The 19,328-nt window shown below is 38.7% G+C and overlaps 1 protein-coding gene across 2 annotated transcripts in view; it reads left to right on the top strand.

Moving 5' to 3' along the window:
• Nucleotides 1-19,328, top strand: part of LOC134540375 (protein rhomboid) — a 28,667-nt gene extending 9,339 nt beyond the window's left edge. For both annotated transcript variants that reach the window (XM_063383063.1, XM_063383062.1), the window contains exons 3-5: nt 6,379-6,601; nt 9,018-9,118; nt 11,677-19,328. In XM_063383063.1, coding sequence (XP_063239133.1) covers nt 6,379-6,601; nt 9,018-9,118; nt 11,677-12,000 — 648 coding nt within the window. In that variant the 3' untranslated portion in view covers nt 12,001-19,328. The remainder of the gene's footprint in view (nt 1-6,378; nt 6,602-9,017; nt 9,119-11,676) is intronic.

Here is a 19,328-nt window from a genome sequence, read left to right as displayed (position 1 = left end):
TGTAATTTTTAATTCTGTGGTCTCTATGTTTGTTTTCCTTCATTTAAATTCTTGTAAAGAGGAGTCCGGACCCCACACCTCACAAATCCCCCCCCCCCCCTTATGGTGTAAACCGAAAGACTCAGTAATTCGACTAGTTTCATAAGATGCCGGTGATTATTTTAGTGTTCCACCTTCCCTTTTTACTTCACCAAAATTTTTAGAGAGGAAAGTTGGCATTAAAGCGTCCCTGACAGACAGCAGCTGAAGAAATGTTTGATTTGAGGCAACGCAGCCGGTTTAGAGTTCCCACAGTTTACACGATAATGTGCTTGCGTTGTGGTCTCAAGGGCTCGCAGTGTCTGTAAAACATTATGCTCAATAGCCGTAAATGTTTACGGAGGCGAGAAATTATCCCCGCACGCATTACGTAGTGGCTATATAGTGGCGAGAAAAAAAATGCTGATTCACCCGAGATTGGTGCATGCAGTCTATTCCTGGAAACGCGATTTTTTTTTGCAAAAGACCTTGGGATAGGTTTACTATTGCAAACAACTCACTTCCCCTCCTCTAACCGCCATCCGTCTTCTTCCCATAAAAGTCCTCAGCCGCCCGTATTTCTTGATGCCTCAAACATCCTGGAACATTTTCACTTTTAAAATTGTTCTTTTCGCTGTGCAAATAATGATTCTAGCTTTTATCTCATGCAGTAGATCTCGACCATCAAGATTTAATCAGCCTCGCTTCATCTACAAAAATATTTACTGTTCACTCGGGTAGGAAACATCCACAGACTATTCGGCTATTGGATTGAGACCACGTCTGTGGAGGGAGGGGAAAAAAAATTCCCGTGTACGGAAGTTTCGGCACGCCTCGTTGCAGCCATCTTCAAGTTCGGTTCCGGCACAGGATCAGGTAGCTGTGTGTGGTTGGTCCGCACGGGAGCACAGCTGATGATCTGGCCAATCAGGTGCTTGGTGATTGGTCAGTTCTTGAACCTGTGACCGTTTGGATACGGCTTAATCTGTTCCCGCTTTTACCTGTTTCAAGTTATTGGAATAATATCTTGATTTGAAAGTATTTCCTGTAATGTGCTTGATTGATCAACTTGGCCACTTTTATCGGTACACTGTTAAAAATTTTCACTTCGTTAAAATTTATCCAGGAGTGTTTGTAACTTTTCTAATATATCCGTAAATTTACTGGGACTATTTTTTTTCTTGTTTTTTTTTTTTTTCGCTTTGAGAATAGACTTGCTGGATTCATCTTGAAATTTTTACACCACCTTCGAAAACTTGTTAAGTTTCTAGCAAAAGCGCTCTTTATTTCCACGTGTCTGACCACCCTGTGCAAGATGTACTACCGAACTAGGATTAGATAATCTGCACAGAAAAAGTTTTTCTGTACTTTAACAAAAGATTTCTTTGAAAACGACTTGCCAAGCAATAATTTGTAATACTACAAGAAATCCCTTGACAGGTCGGTCTCAATTTACTTGCTCTGGAAGTTATAAACTGTTCTGTAAGCCGACTACCAATCTACCCTTAAGGGCGCATATTCGGGAGAAGTGGTGGAGAATGCCGACCTTCGGGGTCGCCAAACAGTTGGCTACGATCAGTGAGAATGTGGTTAATGTACTACTACTGAATGTCCATGAGTCGCCGAAAAAATAATTACGTGGTATTAAACAGTTACTCTACCCACCAGCCAATTTTTGACGTGACAACGTCTAATAAATCGATGAACGCTGGCTGCACGCACGAAAAAGGATGACTAAGTGTCCCGTTACGCACATTGTCCCGTTACTCTCATTGTACGCTTGCGCCGCATCTATCTCTCTTCCACTCGATTGGAACAACCATCGATTTGACTTTTTCGAGGCACATTAAACTTGAAACACTCCCATTCGTTTCCTACTTTTCCTATCATCGTCCTATCCTTAACAGAATAACACAGATTGGAAGAAGTTAAATAGCAAACACGTATAAAAGTTATAGTTAAAATAATCTGTTCGTTGAAGTAATAAACATATTTGAATTAATGAGTGCAATCAAACGTAAATTTATCAATTAAATTGTAGCTTTCATTTCACTCCTTCTTTGTATCCATACAAAATAGTGATAATTCAATAGAAATGAATTCAATTTAATTCATAAAAGTATGCAATCATTTCATCAATGTTTTGTTATGACGTTGTCACGTTAAACTATCGTCCGTAAACCGACTTTACAGACAACCAATTTTTTTTTATAGAGAGATATTACTTGCAGAGAAAAGTTTTCGTGAGGGGGGGGGGGGGGGAACTGTCTCGGATAGTTTTGGACTTCACGAGTGCAACGACATCGGCCCGACTCTCTGGGCTGCGATTGGCGGCGGCTTTCAAAACAAGAGGAAGCATATAAGACGGCGCGACGACGCAACCGATTGCCATTCAGGAACACGTCGGCGAAGAGAATGAATGCTTACGTGACGACCCTCCGGCGAGGCCGGGTTTCGTAACGGATAAACCTCCCCCCCCCCCAATAAAGCTCCCCAATATGGCAGCCAATTTATACGCACGCGTGTTTGCAATTTGGCCATGCATAGGCCGTGATCAGAAGACGCAACGGGAGTTACGAAGTCCTACAACTCCTCATTCTGTCTCTCTATTCTATCGCGCAACTGAGGAGATTCTTTTAAGTCCGGGTGTTTTCTTTTTTCGTAAGTGGATGAACTTGATGGATGTTGCCGCGATCCGGTGGGGAGTCCTCCCCCCCCCCCCTTTTCCCCCACGGGCCGCTTACACCGCCAATGCATCATGTTAAAGCCCCTTCGCAGTGAAAGATAGTAAAGCGTCTCAGTGACAATTTGAGCGGTGATCCTGTAGTTTGATGGTGGAATATAAGGCTTCTCACACTTGCCTACACCCCCTCGGAAGAATCTCATTAACTAGCTTTGAATTTCTACTGTGTGGTCAATCTCTGGCTACCGAAAATGCTAAATCAAACAGCAGCCTTCGCATTAATCTCGTAGGACATCATCCAAGGCAGTGCCATTGCAAGGATGTATCTATCATAAGTGTCATTTTTTAAATTGAAAATAACTTTAGGGTCCTCAGATGGCCCAAAAGGGCGGTTAAAACAACACCTTTTAAAAAAAAATATTCCCATCTCCCCAACATCCCCAGACATAGGCTTATCAAAAAATTATTCTTTGAGCTTCATTCTCGCCTCCCCCCTTTTTTTCCTCCTCTTTTTCAACCGTCTACAAAAATCCTGGCTATGTCCATGCCATGTACAATATTATGTGTAGAATTTTTCATGCCTGAAAACGTTCATGAAAACATTCTGTTTAGCCTTTTCAACTGTCCAAAATGCACGTGTCATAGACAAAACCGTGCAGCGAAACTTGTATATACAAGTGCATTGGCTCTTAAATTCGTCAACAGACACTTTTAATGAACCTCAATGGTGCGTTAACACTTGGAGGTCTTCACGCCGAACGCTCCTGATCCATTACAAAGTGTCTGTCTGATTACGAATAGCGTTTAAGAGCCATTGCATGTTTCCATGCGAGTCTAGTCCCGTGATTTCGTGTGTAACGTGTATTTTCTGCACAGTGGAAAAAATCTAAAACGGATGTTTTCACTGATATTTGTTTGGGTAAGAGAAATTCTAAACAAAGTGTTTTAAGTGGCATAGGAACAAGCATGGAGCTTTGTCTGTGATAATTCAGCATAAAATTACGGAGTTTTTTTTTTTTTTTTTTTTTTTTTTAAAGTTCCACAGAGGTGCGTTACCGACGAGAAGAACTGCACCCAAGTTCGGTGCCTGGCGCGTAGAGGCGAGTTTTCGTGTGATGCGCGAGCCGGAGGCGCCCTAGCCAGGAGGCAACTTTACCTCTTTCAGTCTGAACTACTGGCCGCCGATCCATCATACTGCCATCCGAGGCACTTAGTGCGCGCGAGGCCAGAAACAGAGGTTTCTATGACTCGCCCAGTGCACGGTAAATCAAGATGCACCCCACAATTTTTTTTGTTAGAATCACTTGGATCAACGGGCGGGGCGCGTGTCTTGTACACGGGTCTGTGTGTGCACTGGCTTGTAGTTTAAGGTAAGCCTAAGATGTACATCAAGTTCTGTCCCTGCCCGAATACGCCTGAATATTCACCTTCGGCCAACCTCGGGTTCATATATATTTATATTTCTCTGTTTATTTTAATGTAGCTATACTAACCTAACTAACCGTCCATAGTGTTTTAATGTGTTTGAATGTAGCTAACCTAACCGACCACTTTTAATATTTGAATTCATTTTTCCTGCGCAAAAATAAAACAAATCCCGAGGTTGGCCGAAGGTGAATATTCGGGCGTGTTCTGGCAGGGACAGAACTTGATGGACATCTTAGGCTTCTCTGTAGTGTAATGCTAAAGAAATTCACGTGTACCTGTCGTCGGTGGTGGAGGGGGGGGGGGGGAGGGATAGAAGCTCCCCACCAGTTAGATCGGCCAACTGGCGTGATGTAGTGTCATGTTTGGTGAGTTTTAGAGGCTTGTAAGTGTGCTGAAATTGCAAGTGACCTATTTAAACTCTGGTGTGGCGTGTGTAGTGTTAAGCTGTGCGAGCCGCTCCTACGAATACCTCGGAACGCATGACATGTCCAGAAAATTCAGGGCTGACACTCGCACAGGCATACCATCGTGTGGTCGTGTTGGCGAACGGTAAATAAAATTCATCACTGCTGATCGCCCTTTGGGACCAATCTGTTGCGTTCCAAACTGCTTAGTCGAAGTATGGCTAAATCATTTGCTGCGTATAGAGATCCCATAGGGCTGTTGTCCTTTTAACACCTGTAACAAGAAGAAGTCGTGTTGATGTGGTTGTCAGCTCTGGGTGGTCAGTGATGTCATAATCTGGCTACAAATTATCCTTAGTCTTTATTTGGACGTGATAACGTCGTATATTTATATGAACGCCGGCTGCACGCACGAAAAATTGTCACGTTCCGCCTGAGCCAAGCGTGCAAGAACCTGTCAACCACCGTGCGAGAAAATCTTCTATAATATCAAACAGGTTAAGGCGGGCTTTTTAACTAATTGTTCGTGATTATATTTAAACAAATTATTTATATTAAATTTGCAAAAAAAAAAAACTGTAAATAATATTTGAAAATTAAAAAGTATGCAATTATTCATCAATGTTTTCTTACGACGTTATCACGTAAAATTATCGTCCGTAAGTCGACTTTACAGACAATCCCCATTTTTTAAAATGAATTTTACAGTTGTATACTTTTGTGTGGTTTCATTTATGTTACTATTTTTTTATTATTAGACTATATATATACACTTTATACATGGCCCTTTTGCCCTGTCCTGACAGGCATGCGTCGATCGCCGGCACAACGCAATGGAGTGAACCTTTTCAACCCCGGGCAGGAAGGACCTTCTTTTGTGCGCGTACCGACAACCGCGCCCACGGTGCTTCCTGGCGGACGCTGCGCGAACCATCACACCGGCCAGACCGCACGGGGTCACGTGAATTGAGTCGAATCTGATTGCCGAGTTAAAAAAAAAATAATAATAATAAATAACGTGTGTGTGTGTGAACGCGCTTGCGCAGTTTCAAATGTAAGCTAGATCGTCGCTGGAAAATCGTGTTGAGGACCTGCTTTTTGGGAACGGTCGAGGTACACGGTCTGTCGTGACGTATGTAGTTGAAGTCTCTCTTCCCCCCCAACGTGATCACACTGCGACATCCAAAACGTTCCGGAAAGGGGTGCTGGAAGTGGCCTGATGGTTTATTTATGGAGACACACACACGCACACACACTCACAGAGAGACACACCCACAGAGACACACACAGACACTTGTGAAATTTGTGGTAGTTCAATAATATGTATTTACTCTGTAAGACAAGCTGGTATCTTTGAATATATATATATATATATATATATATATATATATATATATATATATATATATATATTGCATAGAAGTCGCCAGCCCAGGTTAAAATTTCTAATACGGTTCTGAGGTAGTTTGTTAATTCACCACCGCAATCGCCACCATCTCTAGGGCACCGACTTGTGGTGGTCCCTAGCGGACAAGTGTCGAACTCTTCAAACACCCCCTTCCCCCTCCCGTTGAACGACCTTGAGCTGCAGTGCATGATGGATGAGGGGTGCGGGGAATGACAGCGGGCGACAGCGCTGCGCTCTAACGTGTAAATAACAACCTAAGACGATGCAGGGCGTTACGGCAGCGCACTGCAGCGGTGAAGTTCCCAAGCTGCTCGTCATACGCTCTTGAAAAACGTAGAGTAAATCCTATCCACTCGCGACTTCTATACAGTATATATATTCAAAGCTGGTATCGAACAGGAAGGTGTGTGGAAAGCAAGCCTTGCCGGTGGTCTCAGGTGCTGGTGTACGTGGGCGCGGACGCGCGCTCCAGCGAGCTGCTCATCTACAGCCCGTGCAGCCGCGCGCAGCTGTGGAGGTTCCTCAGCTACATGCTGCTGCACTCGGACAGCCTGCACCTCTCGCTGAACGTGGCGGTCCAGTGCGTGCTGGCTGCGCCGCTTGAGCACGAGCAGGGCCACTGGCGCACGGCGGCCGTCTACCTCGCCGGCGGCGTCGCAGGTGCGTCACGCGCGAGACGGCATTTTCTAGCTCACGACCGTTCCGAGTTAGGACTTTACCAGTATTGGCAGTTCTAAGTTATTACTTTATAAGTCTCGATAGTTCTAAGTTATGACTTTCTAAGTCACGACAGATTTAAGTTATGACTTTCTAAGTCTCGATAGTTCTAAGTTATGACTTTATAAGTCTCAATAGTTCCAAGTTATGACTATAATTTATGATTTTCTAAGTCATCATAGTTCTAGGTCTTGATAGTTCTAAGTTATGACTTTCTAAGTCTTTATAGTTATAATTTATGAATCTTGGTTATTATGTTTCTAAGGCATGTGTTTCGGCGTTTTGTTTCTCACTTACGGCAGTTCTAAAGCTATGTGGTTGTATTCAAGAATTATGAGTTATGGTCTGTTCTAATTTTTAACTTTCCTAAGACCTTGAAACTTCATATTGATTTTTGAACGATGTCACGGCTGCCATATTGACTGCCATCTTGGATTCTAGAAAATTTCCATTTTGAATTTCGCAAATTTTTTTTTTTTTTTTTTTTTTTTTCGTCCGATGGATGCTGCCATCTTTGTATCTGCTGTTCGTTCCTACATTGCGCCGGCCTCGCTCCGTCTCATGCTCGTAAGGATGATTTTACATTACATAATAGTGTTTTCATAACCCTTAAAGACATGTTGTAATTTTTTTTATACGAAATATTCTGGAAGCGAGGTGATTCGAACAACTGCTAGTAAAAACCTCTGCGTATAAAATTAAAGTATTTGACCATACATACTATATGTTCCTCTAAAGACTGGGTATAATCGATTGCCATTTTTGGTCTTGCGCGAGAAGGGAAGAGCAGTAGTTTACGCCACAGTAAACTAAAACAAACTCCACAATATTTTTAGGTCTGTTGCTTAAGCTTCATAGTCGCATATGGTTCAGTTTTTAACACTTCAGTCGCTATAATATGGCAGGAAAAAAATACATCACGCGGTGTTATTGAGGCTTGTCAGATGATTTCGTTCACCTAACACGCAACACACACAAATGACGTCTAACCGGCAGCCTAATTTTCACCCAGTCTGTCACACCGCCCGAATGCTGCAATCTCGTAATATTGTTTTTTTTTTCCCCGCAGTTTTAGTAGATCACAACTTAAGTGAAGGGTTTGAAGACACAGTAATTCTGTAAAATCGTCGTTAAACTTTGTATAAGTGAAATTCCGAAGTTGCACACGAATGCAATTTTTTTTTCTTCAGTAAGTCTGCGATTCATTGACCTCTGATCCGTCCCGAACATAACCTAATTTCGCCGCTCGCTTGTGTGAATTACTTGTTGGAATTAAACTCACAAATTTTCTCCTTTAAGCGTTTAAATGTATTTTAAAGAAACTACATTACAATAATTTTTGACATTTAAATATAACTTTTTTTCGATTAACACATATTTAAATTACATCGACGTATATTTAACTTGAAAGCATTCATAATCATTTCCGAAATATTAATTAGAGCTCTCCCGGTATACATTTTAAATTACGAATAATTTTAATTTTAAATGTAGTTCGCTCTTTCAATTAAATACTACAAGTTAGTGGCAGATGAGAAGGGCTACAAACGTAGTCATTTAAAGTATTCTGGATACAATCTGTTTAATTTTATGAAATACTCTTAAGCTATGTGATGTAAAACTATATCGTATATCCCACACAATTATTGTCCAGTGAGTAACTCCGTTAGTCAAACAAAGGTAAAACATAACAATGGTTGTTTTATCTTTGAAATATTTGTGCAATGGGAGTGCATGACTTGATGTAAGCTTTTGGACATACACCATTGCTAAGCACATGTATGTCTGTAGAAGAAAACTACAAAAAAACAAAAGACAAGAAAAACAAATTAAGCAAAAATTGCTGTTGTCAACAGGATATATACACCACATAATATTCCATAACAGTAATATGGTCAACAAACAAATAAAAACAAAGAAAAATGGACTAAGTGAACGAAAAAAAACAACCACAAATGATGAATTGAACCCCAAAAAATTCAGCACAACAGTTGAAACGAGACAAAAACACAACTGTTGTGCTGAATTTCATTCATCATTTGTGGGTTGTTTTTTTTCGTTCTTAGTCCGTTTTTCTTTGTTTTTCTTTGTTTGTTGACCATATTCCTGTTATGGAATATTATGTGGTGTATACCTATATACTGTTGTCAACAGCAATTTTTGCTTAATTAGTGTTTTTTATCTTTTGGTTTTTGTAGTTTTCTTCTACAGACATACATGCGCTTAGCAATGGCGTATGTCCAAAAGTTTACATCAAGTAATGGTTGTTTTATTTTTCCACATCGTATGAATGCCTTAGAATTTAATGGCATGTGCGACGTTACGTTTTTGAACATGTTGTGGGTTTTTGCTCATGCAGGATCGCTGGGCACGTCCGTACTGGAACCTGATCTCTACCTCATGGGCTCTTCGGGAGGCGTGTACGCTCTGCTCATATCACAACTGTCCAACATCCTGCTGGTGAGTCGCCACGTTAAGCGGTAACATTACCCTGTGTCGTGCAACCTGTGTCGAGTTTGAACTCTTCCCAAGTATTCTCGTGCACAGTAATTTTTTTTTTTTTTGTAAATGGAACAGAAAAATCCACGTAAACTCACATGGTTTTATGTACATGAAAACCATCGCATCACAACAAAATAGTGTTCGCAGTAATGATGGTTTCTGATTCTTACCAGGTAATTTATGATTTGTGTTATCCCAGTGTCTCCAATAGTTGAAGTTATTTTTGTAAACCGTTCCCAGAACAGCTTTCAAGTATTAACTGCGCACATTAATAAGCATAAAAAAATAGTCTAGTTGTCGAATACAATCCCTTACTGTATGACCGTGTGGCGGTCATAGAGAAACAACACAATCTTACTGTTTGTGCGTATCTGACCTACCTCATATGATTTCTATCAATCATACTGAATGCATCCCTTTTCCACTCCCTTGGGGTTGGAATTTCAGAGAGTCTGTGTCACTCTCCAGCACACGAACTCTCTAGATGCAAAAAAAAATCACGTTGATCCGTTGCTCCATTGGTGTGTGAAATGAGGACAAACCAACACACACACTTTCGTAATTCAGAAATGAAATTCATTGAAATTTTCAAAATCATTTCTCAAATAAAGCCAGTAATTTACACTATCACACTTCGTGGTCTGGCAAACATGTGTGTAGCTATATGAGGAATATTAAACAATTCTTTAAATACGTTTACTCTGAAAAGCATATGTGTAGCTATCTGTGGAATAGGGCCTATTAAACAATTCTGTAACTATGTTAATTGTGAAGAGCATAGGTGTAGCTACCTGTGGAATAATAAACAATTCTGTGGGAAGCCTTAATTTCACAGACGAGAGAAACCACACGCGAAGTTCCCCGAAGTTCATGCTCGCTTTTTTTGCCGTTCTATCTCATTGTATAAACCGGTGTGGCATTAAATTTTGCGTTCGATTAGGATAGGTTAGCTACATTATAAATACTTAAAAACATTGTCGATGGTTGGTTATATTAGGTAAGTATAGCTACATTAAAAATACTGTAAAATCAATTTTATGGTTGCTTAGCAAATAACTTTTTTAATATGTAGCTATCCAGGGCTAGGAAACCATTTACATGATTTCACAGTATCTTTAACGTAGCTATTATACTAACCGAATCAACCGTCCACAATGTTTTAAAGTATTTATAATGAAGCTAACCCAACCTTTTACAATGAAGGAAAAAAAACCGAAGATGCACGATCGGGCGTTTGGCTCTCTCGTCTGTGAAAAGAAGGCTACTTCAGTTCTGTAATTACGTTTAAGCCCGCCGCACACGATACAATATTCCTTACAATATTGTAAGCTAGGAGTCGTACTGGCTCTACTACTAGTTTCTTCACTCGGATTCAAACTGGATACTAGTAGCTGTACTAGCTGGACTACTGGTTTTGCGTAATAGACTGCGTCCTATTTTCGTTGCTTGGTGTGTTCCAATATTTAAGGAGTGGCCAATCAGAACTCACGAAAACAGCATGACAGGTTGTTTACACTTTCAAGCGCGCATGTCGTGATAAACATGGATGGAAAGAAGTGGACTAGTGACCAACTCCTCGTTTTAATAAATGCACACAAAAAGAAGAGCCTTGTTTGTATGCAGTAAAAAAAAAGTGAATTATCATAATTAAAAATTTGTTGTGGGGAATATTCTCTTGACAAAACTAGTAAGGCGGCTAGAATCGTGTGCAGCAGAAACTTGTGGCGCACCTAGTGTTTCAGCTTGTAGCCTTACGCAGTACGGAAACCAGTAAGCATTCATAACTATCCCACACGACATAGACAGAATATAAATTTACAAATCCCTCAATTTCATAAAACAATATCTCAGAGATCTTTAGAATTTTTGCTTCCAAAAATTGTTGTTATTCTTCCTGCAAAACTAAAAACCAAAAATTATTTTCAAATGAAAAAATATGTTAATATTTGGCTACATAATTTAACTGATGAAGAGATGGCTTTGGTATTTAAGTAAGTTTTATATATTGTTATAACTTTGTACCTGTACTTTATACTTAAATACTATTTTTTATTTAATTGAATTTTCATTTATTCATGTAACAATGATATAATTTATACTTTTTTGTTTATACATAATATTGAATTTTAATAATTTGCTCTTTTTAACTTTCATATTTATATAACTAATGTAATATTTTATATATTTATTTCTCAGCTATTATACATTTACAAATGTTTACAATCGTCAAAATACCGCATGTAATTTGAAGTGACTAGATGCACTCACATACAAGCTTGCTTTCGTGAGTGCTAAATTTCCTGGTTAATTAAGTGACTATTGTCAACAAAGTGTAAAAAAATGGGAAATAAATTATTATTATTATATTATTATAGTAAGCAAACTAGTGTAGAAAATATTGTTACCGTGTGCGGTGGGATTTACTCTGATAAAACACACGCGTGTGTAAGAATCTGAGGTGTGGAGTATTGTAAATGTGAAAAGGGGGGGTAATTTGTTGGTGTTCGCGTTGGCAGAACTACCGCGCGCTGAGCTTCAAGGCGTACCGCGCTGGGGCGGTGGCGCTGCTGGCGGGCTCAGACGTGGCCTTCACCTTGCACCACTACTCGCGCGGCAACACGTGCCCGCGCATCGGCTGGTCGGCGCACTGCAGCGGAGCCGCGGCGGGGTTGCTGGCGGGACTCGTGGTCTTCTCCGCGCCGGGAGAGGACAAGCAAGCAGCCTCCCCCCGCAGCTGCGGCTACCCGCGCCTGCTCGCCTGGGCGGCGGCCGTCGTGCTGCTGTCCGCCTTCGCCGCCGCCGTCGCCGACAACCTGGGCGCGCGCCGGCTGCAGCTGTAGCGACCAGCACCTGCTCGCCTGGGCGGCCGCCGCCGTCGCCAACAACCTGGGCGCGCGCCGGCTGCAGCTTTAGGGACCCGCACCTGCTCGCCTGGGCGGCCGCCGCCGCCGCCAACAACCTGGGCGCGCGCCAGCTGCAGCTGTGGGACACCCACCCTGGCTCCGAGCGACGCGTGCACAGAGAAAAAAAAAGATTTCTTCTGAATCACAACAAATATTTGTTCATATACGGCGAAACAATAATATTTACTTGCCGTAACAAAACATGTTAGTTTATAATAATAATAATAATAATAATAATTTTTATTTCCCATTTTTTTTACACTTTTGTAATCAATATTCACTTAATTAACCAGGAAATTTAGCACTCATGAAAGCAAGCTTGAATGTGAGTGCCTCTAGTCACTTCAAAATTACATGCGGTATTTTGAAGATTGTAAACATTTGTAAATGTCTTATAACTGAGAAATTAATATATAAAATATAACCTAAGAAACTTTACATTATTTATATAAAAATGAAAGTTAAAAAGAGCAGTTTAAATAAACTCGGTAAGTAGCAAAAATTATTTGTTACGCCCAACCAAATATACAATTGAGTTGATAAAATCATTTTGTTGCGATGAAACAGAATCTTTCCTACCACAAAATATTTTTTTTTAATTAACTAAATATATTTATTTCGTCTTATGTAAACAAATATTTTGTTGAGGCAAACAAACCTTTCTCTCAGTGCGGATGCGTCAACGCACGAGCTCCCGTGAAGTTGTTCCGTTTCTTCCCTCTCTCACACAGGGTAGCGAATATGCGACTCCGCGCGTGTCAAGACATGCTGTGAAATAAAAATGGATGCGTGTGAACATGCATTATGTGCAAGTTGATCTCGGTTCTAGTGACTTCGACCATGTAGGATCGCACAACTTGCCTGTCCAGCAAGGTAACCGCCAAACGTACTCGGCATTTCAAACAAAGGAAGTGTTGCGACACTGATTATCCCCTTTTTTTTCCGGTGTGTTGGCTGCGCTGCGTGAAGAGCAGAAACTGAACCTGAACACTTTCCCATGCGTCGAAACAAAATTTTGTACCTATACTGTACTTCGTACTCGCACAGTATTGTGCAATGCGAACGAACGGTGTCCTTCCACAGAAATACCATACGTTGAACTTCAAGAAGCAAGAGGCAGTAATTGTGGGGGAAGCCTTCTTTTCACAGACGAGAGAGCCACACCCTAAGTTCCCCGAAGTTCATGCTCGCATTTATTTTTTCGTACCACAACAGGTGTATTTATTTGGAGGAAAAGAAAATTCGCGGGCATTTATCCTCCAAATGCGCGGGTTTAACTTATAAGATGTCATTCTTAAAATTAGCAAGAAGTAATTTAAATAATTATTCAGTAAATGAAGATAAAACGGTATCTGTTTTTTTTTTAGTCAAAAGAAGCATATGATAGGTTAGCTAAATTATAAATACTTTAAAACATCGTGGATGTTTGGTTATATTAGGTAAGTATAGCTACATTAAAAATACTGTAAAATGATTTTATGGTTGCTTAGCAAATAACTTTTTAATATGCAGCTATCCAGCGCTAGGAAACAGTTTACATGATTTCACAGTATCTTTAATGTAGCTATCCTAACCAAATCAACCTTCCACAATGTTTTAAAGTATTTATAACGTAGCTAACCGAACCTAATTGACCATTAGTATCCTTTTATCAACACCGCCATATTTATTTACAATGAACAAAAAAAAAAACGACCGAAGATGCACGATCGGGCGTTTGGCTCTCTCGTCTGTGAAAAGATGGCATCCCGTAATTGTGGGCTGCGACACTTGACGTGTCAGTCCGCGACAACTGCCATTGCCGTTAGCTGTGTCTTGGAAAGCTTCGACGGGAGAAAGGCTAAAGCCTGCCCCACACGACACCCATTTCCTTAGCAGTTTTCATGTAATTTTTATGCTAGCACGCCTGCTCCCGTGTGGGTAACATTTCAGCACCCTTCCAAGGGGTCTGGCTCTAGGTATAAAAGTTTTCATAACCGAAGTCTTAGCCAAAAGCGTAATAGAACGTGTTCTATTTTTCTGCTATACCCACGAGCTGCAGCCGTCAAGATGGCGGACCCACGTGTTGCAATATAACCCCGTATATAGTCTGTATTGTCAACATTAAGGGACGTAACAAATGTAATGGTATGCCAAATGAAACTTTATAATAGTAAAACTACTATGGAATATATTTGTTAAGCTGAAATTGCCACAGAAAGAAGTAATCGGAAATTTTAAATACGTTATGAAAATACGTTGCATTCTATATTATCCATTATCTCCTATCACATTCGTAGAAGTTGCGGTAGCGTAGTGGCGAAGTGCACGATGGCAGGGGAAGAAGGGTGATTTTAAATGTGGTTCGGATCCTCATCAGTCCAAATTTTTTTTAGTTTTTTTTAAATAACAGATAATTAAATTGTACATACTGTGCTTTCTGCAAATATAAATTATTAGAATTAATTTATGATATAATATTATTAACTACATTTAGGTGTCTCAGTCCATTGATTTTATTCATAGTACTACGTACCTAGATTTATTTTTACTTTTAAAAAAGTAAAGTAAAATCACATGTTCACAAATAATTTAAACCAAAAGTTAATTTTATAATTAAAACGCCAACGTTTATTAAGAAACGAGTGTCCATAAATTAATAATGAATAAACTGATACTTCATAGCGACACACCTGTGAGGGTAAAAAAAAACATGCAAAATGTTTTTCTTCACCTAAGATTTAAATTTATTACGCGGTATGTGCGTGTTTATTTGTCTCACTGGGTTACAAAACATATTAGTTACAATTCCTCTAATTATGTAGTTAAATATATAAGTAATCAATAAATCTTATATATAACATATATGAATCGGTAGCATTTTTTTACTATTACAATGAAATTAGCTTGATTAACTGTATAATTAAATTAATATTAGAATTTAAACCGTACATAAACTACATTTAGTAAACCCAATGTCCCTTGTATCATTTAAATTTATATGTTTTTAGATTTTGAAATTAACCTACAACTTAAAAATATATTTGTAATTCCAAAATTGCTCTTAATTTGTTTTTAAATACAAAAACCAATTTTGTTATTTATTTGCAAATGAAAAATATAAGATAAAATATCAAATAATATTTCCGCAAGTTACATAATTTTTAACACAAACAGGTGTAACTTTCACTTTTTTTTCAGTATTTTGATAAGTTGACTACGACAGGTTTATCCTCCCCTGATATGTTTGCTTTGGTCGGCAACTGCGTTGGCTGGTTTTCTGTTAGCATTCTAGGTATCGTGTGTATGGAGTTAAGAAATCTTTCTGCGGTTCTGCTATACAAATTTTTATGAAAATTTTTATACCCATGGGTATAACAGAAGTTATAGCAGAAAATGGGCATCGTGTGGGTTGGGCTTAATGGTCTTCGCCGTGGTGCCCACGGAAAGTCTTTCAGTTTTCAAATGTTCAGAAATGTTCACACACGGTAACGAACATGCGATTCCGCTCGTGCCAAGACATACCGGGAACTTAAATTTACGTGCAAGTTTCACTTAGCTCTATTTTTCCCGGTGTTGATTTCGAGAAGCCTAAGATGTCAATCAAGTTCTGTCCCTGCCCGAACACGCCCGAATATTCACCTTTGGCCAACCTCGGGATTTGTTTAATTTTTGCGCAGGAAAAATGAATTCAAATATTAATAGTTGTCGGTTAGGTTAGCTACATTAAAACACTATGGACGGTTTGTTAGGTTAGTATAGCTGCAGTAAAATAAACAGAGAAATATAAATATACTAGCTGCCCGACCCGGCTTCGCACGGCTATACTAATGGAAAAAAATTATGCCACATCTCCCATTTACAGTAATGGTAAATAATAAAAAATTCCGTGAACATTTATTACAATGCTGTATAATGTACCGATGGTTTCCCGACTCGTGCACGCAACATAAAACTGATGTACCCGTACTTCGCTACGGCAGTCTACAGGCAGATCACTCTTGCGCCGCTCATAATACATGCCCCTCGTTGTGGGTACGCCACTGCCGCGCGATGCCTGTTGCCATGGAGACGCAGAAGGCATGAACAATGCAAAATCTTGTTCTCATGCAGACAATGTACCCACTGTTGCCTGGTTTTAACCACCCATTAGATCTAATTTTCGGAAAATGTCATCCTGCGTAACATAAGGAACATTACTGTGAAGTTTCAAGTCTGTAAAATATATATACTTGAAAAAAAAAGGGGCAATTTTTGATATTTAAAGTACCCGCAAAATTTCAACGGTGATGAGGACTGCACTATCAATGAAATAGTCGTTGCCATAGAAACGAATGAAGCATCAACAAAGCAACAGCCGTTGCCATGGTGATTTCCTACCAAAAATAGAAATTAAAAATTTTGTCTAAAAAATAAAAAATAAAATTTAGTGCAACATTTAGGGGGATGAAAAATAGATGTTGGCCGATTCTCATAGATACCGGATAAGCACAAAAAATTTCATCTAAATCGGTCAAGCCGTTTCGGAGGAGTATGGCAACGAAAACTGTGACACGAGAATTTTATATATAAGATATAAATAAACCCGAGGTTGGCCGAAGGTGAATATTCGGACGTGTTCGGGCAGGGAAAGAACTTGATGTACATCTTCGGCTTCCCATAACGGAAGTGCTGATTGTGCGTGAACTAAGACATGTTGGGAACAAGACATAGGGACGAATGGACGTGAACGTACGCTTATGCGCACATAATTTTCAGAACTATGATTCTCAGTCCTGGTTCTGTATCACTGGACTCTCTGCGTTATTCTAAAGACGGCTTTGATATTTGTAACAACCTGCAGAAATTCAAGCCTGCGTGGAAAAATTTACTACGAGTAATTTATATTTGTTTGATTGACCAATTTTTTTTTCTTCACCTGCGTTTTTGATTATTTCTCGTTGCATACATGGTAAAATAGTGCACTCATAGCACATGCCAAGTACCATATTTCACAATAATTATATGTCAGTATTCGTGAGTCACAACAGGCTTACAAATTTTTAATTTATGTATGTGTTTTTAATGTTCATTGTAAACAAAACCACAACTAATAACTGGGAAAGTAAGTTTTGATTTTTAAAAGATTTGTTAGTTTGTGTAAATTTTCAGCAGGCTATTGAAATCATCTGAAATAATTTCACCAGTTATAAAACACATTTACGATGTGCAATATTTTGCAAAAGTGTTTCTGTGGCATTAATGTCTGTGTAATGGCTAAAATTTACATTTTTTCAAAATTAATACCAGTGGCACCCTTTCTCCAACTGTAATTTTCAGAGCAACACACATTGATTATTTACGAACACCTAACAACCCCGTGAAGTAGTTTACGGACTTTGCTGACAAAACCACAGGGGCAGATGGATACATAGATGATTGGTACTTCTTTTGAGCAATCTGTTTACAGACATTTCTGACAAAACCACATAGGCAGATGGATACATAGATGATTGGTACTTCTTTTGAGCAATCTAAGTTTTGAAACAAATTGCATGAAGCAGACTCAAGCAGATCACGAGACAACTCAAATGATAGGAGAAAAGTACAAGCACTAAAGGTGGAAAATTTAAAATTCTAAAACAGAAGATAGCCTTACATTTTAAGTACCGTTGGCTCCGCTAAAAGTGGGATGAGTAGTGTGAATTGTAAAATTGTTAACCAAGCGAAAATTAAATAGTCTAGAAAAATATGTACAATAAGAGAGATCATTATACGTATAATAAATAAGAAAAATGTCTACATATTAATTTAAATGTTTAGTCAAAAAATTATTTTTGACGTCATTATTTCATTAAATCCAACGCTGTAATAGCTCTTAACTTTCGCATTTTTGTACAGCTTAACTAAATATTTTTTTCACTGTTTAATAGTTGTGTATTTGTATAATGATTGATTGCAATAACTTGTAAACAGTAAAATTGATTACATGCAAGAACCCCGCTAGCTTTCTGACATAATTTACCGTTTGCTTTTGACTGATTATTTTGATTTTCTTATCTTACTATGTTTCAAGTGTCCTTGTGGAATTTTTGCTACGTGTGTAATACAATATCTTTGTAAATGCAGGTACAATTTGGACAAGTGTTATATAATACGTTACGTACCCGTAAAAAATCGATATTGCTGTGAGAGTCACGATGTCATTTACGGAAGCAAACATTCTTGTATGTATGTCTTAAAAATTGTATGTATTTAACCATAAAAGTTGAGTATCCTTTTATTGGGCTAAATGTTCATTTGCCTTTTGAATAACATCATTGATTTGATGTTTCATCAGAAGCACGTATGCAAACTAAGCACCAGTATGGCAAGTATGTTTAGTCTGTTTAGTTTCATCGTTGGGTTGGTTTGTGAGACACTGCTTTGTCTAAAGTAGATTTTATTTCACGTGTTTTCTGTTACTGTTACAAAATTCTCATCGTTGTCAACCCATTGTATTTGTGCTGTAATTTTTTCGGACTAAATATTTTCCACTGAATTCTCTGTGCTATCTAGGCATGTAATATTCGACTTCAGCTGATATTGACTTATCCCTCCGTGTTTGTATAAAAAAAATTCTTGTCCATTCTTAAGATGTTTCTATTACATACAGTGTAAACCAGCAATGGTATATGTATGTGAAATTGTTTAAATTCAATGTTTCCCATTGGAAGAATCATTGAAGGAGCTCTATAACCAGGGGTTTTGTACATTAAATTATTTTATACAAAAATCTAAGTTTCATCGCATGGCAACTTCTTACACTTTTGAACAATAATCTTCTGTGATTTCTCATTACTGACAGCTAAACTGTGGAATCTACATTTTATTACATACAGGTAATAATGATCAAGTGATGCATGCGATAGCCACGAAAATGCACCAACAATAATTCTATGACACAATCGACGTAGCAACATCTTTTAACATGAAAGGGCGAGTTGACGCAATAACATTCATATTTTATTTCGGATATATGAAGGGTCACAATCAAAAGATAGTGCAGCCAGGCATACCTAGGTAACATTCAACAGATGAAATATCTATAATGTATAATTGTATTTTGCCCTGTATTTTCACTTTGCAGTAATATATTTTTTAATTTGTATAGATAAACTTTAAAGTAGTGAACTAATTTTCTATGGAATAATTTTAGTGTATTTTAATAAAAAAATTTCATATAGTGTATAAAAAGGAGATTTTTAATTGTTTGTATAAATGTGTTAGCAAAAAAATAGATTATTTTATTAAAAAAATTACTTCAA

The sequence above is a fragment of the Bacillus rossius genome, chromosome 16 (assembly GCF_032445375.1).
Source record: "Bacillus rossius redtenbacheri isolate Brsri chromosome 16, Brsri_v3, whole genome shotgun sequence".
NCBI lineage: Eukaryota > Metazoa > Arthropoda > Insecta > Phasmatodea > Bacillidae > Bacillus > Bacillus rossius.
This window is presented reverse-complemented; position numbering and strand designations above follow the sequence as displayed.